We start from the raw sequence: 10877 nt of genomic DNA on the forward strand, positions 1-10877 counted from the left end.
ATTTAGGTCTCCACAGACCAAATTTATATGCCTAATCCTAACCCAGTCTTCATATTCACAACCACTATACGGTTTAAAAAAAAAGTAGATGGGTCTACCCAAATATATACTCATTATTACAAAAACAAGTCAAATCTCACACCTACTCATGGAAGGTAGATACCATCCTCTTTTATATAAATAGGAATACGTTACTACTACTGTTTTCAGACAAGATCGGGCACGTTCAGGGTGGTATGACCGTAGACCTACTACTGTTTTCATTCTGCAGTGTTAAGGCTCCCACAGTGGGAGCTTACCCACCTGAGTTCTTTCCCCACATCAGCATGCTGGGAATCCCCTAGGATCTCAGGTAGGCTGGTGACAAAGTCATGCTGCAGGTATAGTGGAGCAATACTGATCAGCTGCATGAGCTTGGTGGTGAGATCCTGCAATGAAGGAGACTGTTAGAATTGTTGCACACTACCCAGAACAGAGAAAAACTTCCTCCTCATGAAATGTAGAGCTGGAATTATTTTATGTACAATATGGCACCTATACATACATTCAAACTCAAAGCCTAAATTCAGAGGTAAGTGACCCAGAAATTTTCACACATGGGATGGTACACAGAAAACAAGTACCGTGGATGGTCTATTATCTACTGGGTCTGTTATATACTTTACTTCATTTAAGATTTTATTTATTTATTTGAGAGGGAGGGAGAGAGGGGGGGGGCTGGAGCAGGTGGATTGAGAAGCAGACTCCCCACTGAGCAGGGAGCCTGATATGGGGCTGTATCCTAGGACACTGGGATCATGACCTGAGCAGAAGACAGACGCTTAACCGACTGAGCCACCCAGGCGTCCCTACTTTATTTTCATTTAATCTTCACAGCTCTATGGAGTCTGTGTGACAATTACTTTTTTTTTTTTTAAAAGTAGACTCTACACCCAACGTGGGGCTTAAAGTCATAACCCAGAGATCAAGAGTCACATGCTCCACTAGCTGAGTCAGCTAGGCGCCCCGACAATTCCCATTTTTAAAATGTAAGGATATGCATTGCCCAAAGATACACAATAAGTACAATATAATACAGTAAATACACAATAATATAAAATGCTAGTCCACATGAAATTCCAAAACTCGTGTTCTTCCAAATAAAGATTTAGCCTTGGAATGTGTGACAAAAATTAATAGAATGATTTAAAGAACTCTGAAAAGAAATAGGCCTTACACACTAGGCTCAAAACAGATTCAATTTTACCAAGGTGCTTAATAACAAATAACATAATTGCAAAAACTTCCTAAAACTTTCCTCATTTGTAATCAGATTAAACATTTGCAGCAAGGTAGGTTGGTCTGGGATCTCACTGCTTTTGAGAAATAAAATACAGTCATCTGTGTACTTTGAAAGCTACCTAATTTCTTTCCAAATATTTATTTAACAGATATCTAGTAATCATAATTAGAAAAATTTCTCTTTTTTTTCTGGAGAAATTTAAAGGGTGAAATATCCATGATTCTCAAATTATGAAAGATGAAAAAAGCTGATAAATAGAAAAATGTGAATTTTCAGTTTAGAAAAGGGAAAAAAAAAACCACTGCAAATTCCAAAAGTTTGGTTAAGTGTAGAAAACAGACTCTAAATCCAAGAGATAGAACAAGTCCTAAAGCCTACCTTGCCATCCACAATTCTGTCAAGCCATTTCAGCTGACTAATGATGAGTCTAGGCATGTTAAGTCCATCACTGTTCACACTGAAATGTTAGGATAAGAAGACAGAAACTTAGCTTTTCTGATTTACACAACAGCAAACATTAAGAGTGCACAAACCATTTCAGACATTCAATTAACACTTACTGAACATTTACATATTGCAAGCTGTGTTAGACACACAGATGATACAAGAAAAGCATGACACATATATGTTAAGATGGAAGAAGACACACTAAACTCTTAACAGTGGCTGCATCTGGGGAGGGTTTAGAAAGGTTAAGGAAGATCTGGAGAGTATTTCTTAATAACAATGTAAACAAAAAAATAAAGGCAATAAACATAACAAACTGAACAAGAAAAATTGTAAAAGGTAGAAAAGTGGTAAGTATTGAAAAAAGCAAGCATGTACTACTTTGGAAACATAGAAGGTCAAATTAGACTATGTTTGTGAAAGTACTGAAAACCATTTATAGATGAAGAAATGCTAGGGGCATCTGGGTGGCTCAGTTGTTTGAGCATCCGATTATTGGCTTTGGCTCCTGTCATGATCTCATGAGTTGTGAGATCAAGCCCCACAAGGGGCTCCAAGCTCAGGGGGAGTCTGCTTGAAGAGTCTCTCTCTCTCTGCCCCTCCCCCCACTCATGTGCAGCCTCGCATGTGAGCAAGTGTGCTCTCTCTAATAAATAAATAAATCTTTTTTAAAAAAATGTTGGCTTGCTTATTATTATTTCCCCCCAAATGACAGCATCTGCCTTCCTCCCAACCTTCTATGTGGAAAGTTTTGAACTACTTCCAGTTTTTTTCTTGATAGCATTCTCAGTTTTTGTTTAGTGCAGTCAAATTAACCACTGAAAAAGACATAAAGCATCTATGTGAGCCATTCAGGGAAAGCAGAAATTTGTAAAGACCTTTTTTTTTTTTTTAAAGATTTTATTTATTTATTTGACAGAGATAGAGAGAGAGAGCACAAGTAGGCAGAGAGGCAGGCAGAGGGAGAGGGAGAAGCAGGCTCTCCACCGAGCAGGGAGCCCGATGTGGGACTCGATCCCAGGACCCTGGGATCATGACCTGAGCTGAAGGCAGCCGCTTAACCAACTGAGCCACCCAGGCGCCCTGTAAAGATCTATCTTTAAGTGTATTATTACTATATACAAAACCTAGAAAAAAAACACGTTAAAAATGAGAAAGTAAAATTAACCTATAATCCTGTCATCCAGAGAGGTCTGTTATTAATACGTATACGTATCTATAGTATGGTATATGTATTTTTTAAAAGATTTTATTTATTTAAGAGAGAGGATGCATGCACAGCGGGGAGGGAGGAATGGGAGGGAGGACCAGAGGAAGAGTGAGAGAGAAAATTCCAAGCCGACTCCAAGCTGAGCATGAAGCCCAATGCAGGGCTTGATCTCGACTCTGAGATCATGACCCAAGTCAAAACCAAGAGTCCGATGCTTAACTGACTGAGCCACCCAAGGGACCCTGTATTTTTTTTTTTTTTAATAAAATACTGGGCTAAACTGTAAATACTGATTTGTAACCTGACCTTTTTTTTTTCAAATTAATGCAAAGCATTAAACAGTCTTCTGTATAATTTTTAATGTCCACATAATATTCTATTACAGGGATGTACCTCATTTACTTAACCAATCCCCTAAAGCTGAACATTTCAGTTGTTTACAATTTTTTGTTAAAAAGTAATCTTATTCATTACTATTTTCATTCGGTTATTACCTTAAGATAAATCAGAAGACGTGATTGAGCATTAAAGAGTATACAAAATCTAAGGTTTTGATACACACAACCTACTGCCCTTCAGAATGACTTGAACCAATTGATTATGTTTATCAGCAATGTATAAACATGCCTGTTGATTACACTCAATAAGGGAGATCCTTTGAGAGTGGAAAAAAAATGTATGTATTGTTTTAAATTTATCTTTGATTATTAATGAAACTGAGCATTTAGAAAAAATGTTTGATGCTCTTGTTATTTCTTTGTGAATTGTCTGTTCATGACCTTTTTCTACTTTTCTATTAGGTTGTTCATTTTTTCCCAACTTAGTTATTTTTTAAAGCAAATTAAAAAAAAATTAGTACACATACACTATAAAATTGAAAAGGCAAAGAACAGTATTCATAGAACATCTGATTCCAAGCAGCTGGCTTCCCTCCTTGGAGACAACCACTATTAACAGTTTATTGTGTATCCTTCTAGGAACATGCAGTCATATAAATAGATGATATTTCAAAAAAAGACCCCAGTAAAATTTTAGCAGTCACTTAAGAATCTGGTGTCATAATCAATATGATTTCCAGAGAAACCAATGATGTTTTAGAGTGATCTTTTCAGAGAGAAACTTAAGCACACAAAGGTAATTTAAGCATTCCAGAATAATTCCACTTACTTTTCAAAAAGAAATTCTGGCAACTTTTCAAATAAGGTTTTGATAATGGCAGGCTAAAAAAGAAGACATAGGAGTTAGGAGATGGCCTTTAAATACACAACAGAAATATAAAATTAACCACAATTTGCTCCAACAAGAGCTCTTGGAGGAAAACCCTGCTATAATTGAAATCCTCTTATTTTAGGAATGGCCACTTGAATGCTGCCTATATTTTGAACATAAGCTTTTGGGACAGAAACTTGTCAATGATGTGTCTCCTAAAAAATTACCAAATGATTATGAAGGCAGCACTAAAATAATCAAGTCATCAAAAATATTATTAAACATGACAACTGTTAACCCATGAAATGCAGCCTTAAGATTATCAAATAGTTTGCAAGAAAAGACTTCTCTCCAGAGGAGTAAGAGGGCTCTTAAATGTAAGCTAACTAAATTATACTGAAGATTTCCAAAGAAAAGGAAGGGATAGGAATGTGGGAAGATTAACAGTGGGAGAGAAGAAAAGACTTTCCATTTTTTTTTTTATAATTTGAAACATTTAAAACATGTTAAAGCACTGTCTGTTCAATATATTAAAAGAGAGAGGAGGAAAAGGGCAAAATCAAGTTAATCAGCAAGTAAAAATTGAAACGGGAGATGATACAGCTGTGAATATGGCAGAGATATATAAGGTACTCAGAGCACATGGGAGGAAGCTTTACAAATCAGGAATCAGAGGCTGAGGGAATAAATGAGATTTCAAAGAAATGTACTGGGCTAATCAGCTCAGTCCAAAGCCACAGATGTTGCCCTACCAGATGTATGTCAGCAATGGGGCTAAGTAAACTATTGCAAACCCAAATTCCCTGTTAACTCTACTTGACCCTGTGCTCAGGCATTTACAGTTGGGCACACACCACAAATCATGTCCATCAAATGTTCGCAGAAAAAGTGGCAGTCTCACCTGTAATATGTCAACTCCCAGAAGCAATTTAATGAGGCTCTTAGAGTAAGATGTGCCTATGCTGAAAAAAAAAAAAAGAAAAAGATTTTTTTTCTATTTTGTTTTCCTTGTTTTAATGTTTTTATCATTTTTTCTTCATAAAATTGGTTAAATATACAGGGGCGCCTGGGTGGCTCAGGTCATGATCCTGGAGTCCCTGGATCGAGTCCTGCGTCGGGCTCCCTGCTCGGCAGGGAGTCTGCTTCTCCCTCTGACCCTCCCCCCTCTCATGTGCTCTCTCTCATTCTCTCTCTCTCAAATAAATAAATAAAATCTTAAAAAAAAAAAATTGGTTAAATATACAATTTTTTTAAAGATTTTTTTAAAATTTTTATTTTTTTGTCAGAGAGAGAGCAAACGCGTGAGCCCACAAGCAGGGGGAGCGGCAGATAGAAGGAGAAGCAGACTCTGCACTAAGCAAGGAGCTTGATGCAGGACTCGATCTCAGGACCCTAGGAACATGACCTGAGCAGAAGGCAGACTCTTAACTGACAGCCACCCAGGCGTCCCAAATATAAAATATTTAAAGAGAAACTATCCTGTTATATTAGAAATACAGAACATGAAAAGATGGCTCTTTTTTAAGATTTTATTTATTTGATAGAGACAGCGTGAGCGCATACAGAAGCAGGGGGAGTGTAAGAGGGAGAAGCAGGCTCCCCACTGATCAGGGAGCCTAATGTGGGGCTCGATCCCAGAACCCTGGGATCACGACCTGAGCCAAAGGCAGACACTTAACTGACTGTGCCACCCAGGCACCTTGGCTTTTTTTTTTTATTAATTAATTTATTTATTTCGGGGGGACAGAGAGAGCGAGCATGAGCAGGGGGAAAAGAAGAGGGGGAGGGAGAGAGAATCTGAAGCAGACCCTGAGCCGAGCACAGAACCTGACACAGAGCTCGATCTCACAACTCTGAGATCACGACCTGAGTCAAAAAACAGGAGTCAGATGCTCAAGCGACTGAGTCACCCAGGTGCCCCGAGAAGATGATTCTTAAACAGGGAGAAGTAGAGAGGTAAAATTCTATCAACACAGATGTGACACACTCTAGAAAACATTCTGGTTCTTAGTCTCATAACCATAAGTTAATAATTTAAAGGTTAGGCTAAAATTGAGGAAAAATCAGTTATAAATACAAAGTGAAATTCAAAAAAATTGTTTCCTCCCGCCCATCTCCACCTCCCAATCCAGTTACTGTAACAGATTAAATGTCAGCAAGACTCCAAGCCTCCACTCCACACCTGGCTTCCTCATCCTGCAGACGTTCACATGACAAAAGGCAGTTCCTGAAACTGTCTTGGTCCTCAATGTAAGACTCCAGGCCACTAACAAATTCTTCTATTATCTTAATGACAGTGAAAAAACAAAGAGTAAGATTTTTAGTTTAACGTTTGCTATAGGTTAGCTAAGAATCATTCTAGTCCATTCAACTTTATGCCAGCATCTTTATATTCCCAATTCCAGAGCAGTGCTGGCAAAAGCAAAAGTACCAGGAAGAAACACATACTTTGGGATAAGAAGGATGTTTCCTCAGAGTCTGAAAGAGCTTCTTTTGGAAAACAACTTGATCCACAGCTAAGATGAAAAAATAGTTGGTCACCAGTCTTTAATATCTCCCAACCATAGTTTTACTTTCCTAAAGATGTAAGTTTCCTGTCTTATGAAACCAAAAAGGATATTTTTAACCTAATTTCAGAGCCAAATTTTCTAAACCCATGGTAAAACAGATATAGCTTTGACAGAGGATACTACCAAGTATTCTAAAAAAGATATGGAATAATGGAGTAATCTATGCCCTAAAAGCAGGGTTTTAAATGGCTTTATAAATTTTCTTCTGAAATCACTCTAATACAGATCTAATTATTCTCTTGAGTATTAATTTATTTTTCCACAAGAAAACACAAAGTACTACTGGTATATGACATTTTTTTCTAAAAAAAACAAAACAAACTAATTACTTAAAAAAATAAAAAATTAGAATTACTTTACTTAACATGCATTAATCAGAACCAAGGACTATAAAAATGTTCTCTAAAAAGCAGTATCATTGTCATCCTTGTCTCAAGATGGCTGATGCTCCCATTTTTAATCTTCACTGCCTCTCTATTTCGGAAATCCATGATTCAGTTCTGAGCCCTGCACTAAACCCAGATAAAAGATTTAAATTAAAATATTACTTAGTTGATTCTGACTCTCTCCTGTTTTAAGAATAACTCCTGATGTTTTAAGAAGCTTTACAAAAACACTGTCATTTTCTTCAACTTCGTTGTGAACATGAGATTTCTTTGTCTTCTTAGAAAGTGGTTGCTTCCTGGCTTCTGAAAAAAGACAAAATTTTCAAGAATGTGACAAATAGTAAAGATTAAAAATGTAAACCCTAGAATAACCCTAAGAGGAAAATTGATGGGTTCTTGAAGAATTGTATTGGAATTGATGCTGTAGTAAAATTTTATCTCTTAACAATGGTCAGCAATAGTGGCTTACAAACAGATAAAGCAATCAACAGATAGAATTATTTTTGCCTGTTCCATTTTCATTTGAAGAATTCAAAACGTGCCACTTCTAACAAAAATAACCATGAAAATGTTTCCCACCCAAATTCTAAAGCAGTCAGGGTGCCTCAAGCTGTTGTCTGCAAACCAGTGCACTCAAATCACTGAGGAGCTTATTAAAAGCACATTCTTAGGGGCTCCTGGGTGGCTCAGTCAGTTAAGCATCTGCCTTTGGCTCAGGTCATGATCTCAGGGTCTTGGGATCGAACGCTGCATCAGGCTCCTTGCTCAGTGCACAGCCTGCTTCTGCCTCTGGCTCCCTGCTCAATGGGGAGTCTGCTTCTCTCTCCCTCTGCTCTTCCCCACCCCACGCTTGTGTTCTTTCTCTAAATAAATAAATAAAATCTTCAAAAAAAATAAAAATAAAATAAAAGCACATTCTTAGATCACATCCCATAGTTACTCAATTAGAATCTTAGGGATGGGGCCTGGGAGTCTGAATTTTTAAAAAGTTTTCCAGGTAATAATCTTGACGCACACCAAAATGTGAGAACCAATGATCTTGATGCAGGGGTAAAAAGAATCAGACAGGTTCTCTTGCATCAAGCCTTTGAGTACAAAGCCCAGATTGGTTTTATCCCAAGGCTTTCAATGCAAGAGAATAAAACATAATAAACAAAAACAAAAAGGTACTTGAAATTAAGTAGGATTATTTTCTCTTCTCCCTTTAATGATGTAACGAGTTAGAACTCCCGTAACAGAGTAGATGAGTATAATAAATGGAAAAAACTATCAACCTCTTTTCATCAGAACTAAGTAAGGGCCTCGTCAACCACATTCTCATATAGACAGTCTACACTGTTTCTTCGCCCTTGGCATGCTTACTTTGATATAATGCCTTTCCTTTATACATCACTATCATAGTTTTATCTGTACTATATACTTTTTTAAGATTTTTATTTTTAAGCAACCTTTACAGACAACGTGGGGCTTGAACTCACAACCCTGAGATTAAGAGTCACACGCTCCACTGACTGAGCCAGCCAGGCGCCCCCATACTATAATTCTTTTTAAGGGAGGAAAGAGGATCATAAGTCTTTTTAAAAGGACAGATACTATGTTGTACCTTCTGTCTCAGCACCCAGATGATGTAAGTAGATAAGCTCTATTATATTAATTCCTCTTATGGATGTGGAGACTGAAGCTCTAAGACTGTGGGCATGCCCAAAGTCATACATGGAATTAGAAACAGAAACTCAGTCCTAAATCTCCTGATACTAGATTTTGTGTGCTCTAACCATTAAGCCTTGATAATTCCCAGGACTTGAAAGGAGGAACTTTATCTCTCTTTAAGTGCCTCATAGATTTGCTACTGGAAATAAAACAACAAATGACTAGATACTTACTGGAGGCATCTTCTATCAGGCTCTCTTTAACCTCTGATTTTGACAGCCTTCTCTTGGAAGCCATTTTGACCAGAAGTCTTCTGCAATTAAATTACTTCCTACTGCAAAATCAGAGAATAGAAGTTACCTTCTAGAAGCTAGATAAATTTTGAGATGTTAAAGCTATAGCTCAAAGGAAACTATCCTATCCAAAACCAAAGTGATTCTAGTTTTTACACTAATGTTACCTAACTCCAGGCGCTGAAAGAATTTCAACTCCTATATCTGGTCTAAACTTGTTTACCTAGTTGCCTCTTTAGCCAGACCACTTTCCTCTTGCTGAAGGATGAAATCCAGTTCTCTTTCTGACATTCCAGATCCTTCATCATCTAGCCCCAACCTACCTCTCCTTTAACTCATTAATCCAAATTGTATGTTAGAGACTGTGCTAGGTGCTGAGGTTACAACTATGAACCAGACATGATCCCTGCCCGCAGGGAGTTTACAGTAATGAGTAGTCTTGAAGTAGTTATTTAAACACAGTTATGTAAGTGCTATAAGAGAGAAGCACAGGGTGCTATGAGGGCTTACAAGGAAATTTAATCTAGTTGGGGGTAGGTGAGATGAAGAAAAGCAAGGACAATTTCTCAGGGATAATCTCTGTGAGAAAATGATTTTAAAGCATGGACCTGAAGGCTTCAACAGGAGTTAGCCCCAAGAAGATGTATGAGTAGTCCAGGCAGAGAAAAACTCAGCACTGAACCAGTAAGGAGCCTGTAGAGTTATAAATGAAACTGAAGAGGTAGGGGATGGTCGGAACCATACTAAGGGCCTCCGAGTGTATTTTCTAAACGGAAACATTCCTGGTGTCAATGCTTTTGCATAAGGTGTTTTCACCCGAAAAGCTCTTATCTGCCTGGAAACTACTACTCATCCTCAAAGACACAGTCAAATGTCATCTTCCTTGAAAAATGTTCTTCCTATCCCCAAAGGAGTTTGCTACTCCAGCCTCCCTGTTCCGTAAAGTGTATCTAGGATCCCCTACCACATCACACTAGACTGTGGGGCTCCTTGAGAACAGGAACCCAGTCTCACTTATCTCAATATCCCTAGTGCCCAGCAGGGTACCTGGCCTAAAATTTCTGAGCATATTCCTAAATAAGAATGGCTGGCAGGCAGGTAAATACTAATAACTAACAAGAACGATCTTAAGTGCTTTATAATTAATACTTCATTTATTACTCAAGTCTTTTTTGAGGTAGGTACCCCTAGTATTCTCATTCAGTGGCCGGGTTGGGTTTCTAAGTCAGGCAGTCTGACTCCAGAATCTGCACTACATACCAACTATACTTACTCTTGATTATAATGATGGCTTCCAACAATAGTTAACATTTACTATGTCCCACCCACCATGCTAAGGGTTTTCTTTATCCATTGCCTCGTTAAATACTTATAACCATCATCAGCTATTTTACAGACAAAAATTAAGGTAAGTCAGGGCCGTCTGACTCCAGGGCACAAGCCCATAACACGGCCCCTTCCCAAAGAAGCCTGAAAGCCTGGTGGGTGGGGCCGACTGTCTGGACCAGGTCTTTTGGAAAGGAGTTGAGGGTAACAGCCCTTCTCATTTTGTCATGTTAACGACGCACGGAGGTACCTGGGGGGATTATCCCACAACAGGGCAGATGAGGAGGCCGAGGTGCGGGGCGCGGACTCCCAGAAGGAAAGGCCGAGCTCGGCCGGGGCCCAGCGACCAGGCCACAGTGGCGCGGGGCCTCAAGAGACGACGACCGCTGCTTCACTCACCCACCGAGAAGCCGACACCGCCCCTCGTTTTCGACTTTCCCGCCCGGAGACGCCACGCCGACGCCACGTCGACGCCACCGAGGCGCGCCTCGCCGTGACGCTAAA

The 10877-nt window shown here is 38.8% G+C and overlaps 1 protein-coding gene across 5 annotated transcripts in view; it reads right to left on the reverse strand.

The window, feature by feature from the left end:
• The window catches only part of FANCD2 (FA complementation group D2), a 57769-nt gene extending 46927 nt beyond the window's left edge, over positions 1-10842 (reverse strand). For 4 of the 5 annotated variants that reach the window (XM_064592476.1, XM_064592478.1, XM_045861850.3 and 1 more), the window contains exons 1-9: positions 10624-10842; positions 8988-9088; positions 7267-7407; positions 6597-6664; positions 6331-6434; positions 5050-5110; positions 4107-4159; positions 1661-1739; positions 304-428 (exon numbers count right to left, since the gene is read on the reverse strand). In XM_064592476.1, coding sequence (XP_064448546.1) covers positions 304-428; positions 1661-1739; positions 4107-4159; positions 5050-5110; positions 6331-6434; positions 6597-6664; positions 7267-7407; positions 8988-9051 — 695 coding nt within the window. In that variant the 5' untranslated portion in view covers positions 9052-9088; positions 10624-10842. The remainder of the gene's footprint in view (positions 1-303; positions 429-1660; positions 1740-4106; positions 4160-5049; positions 5111-6330; positions 6435-6596; positions 6665-7266; positions 7408-8987; positions 9089-10623) is intronic. The other variant, XM_064592474.1, reaches the window with a different exon arrangement.
• Positions 10843-10877: the final 35 nt, after the last annotated feature.

This window comes from Mirounga angustirostris, unplaced genomic scaffold (assembly GCF_029215605.1).
Source record: "Mirounga angustirostris isolate CCGP_5_RB_7025 unplaced genomic scaffold, mMirAng1.0.hap1 SCAF_1, whole genome shotgun sequence".
Classification (NCBI taxonomy): Eukaryota; Metazoa; Chordata; class Mammalia; order Carnivora; family Phocidae; genus Mirounga; species Mirounga angustirostris.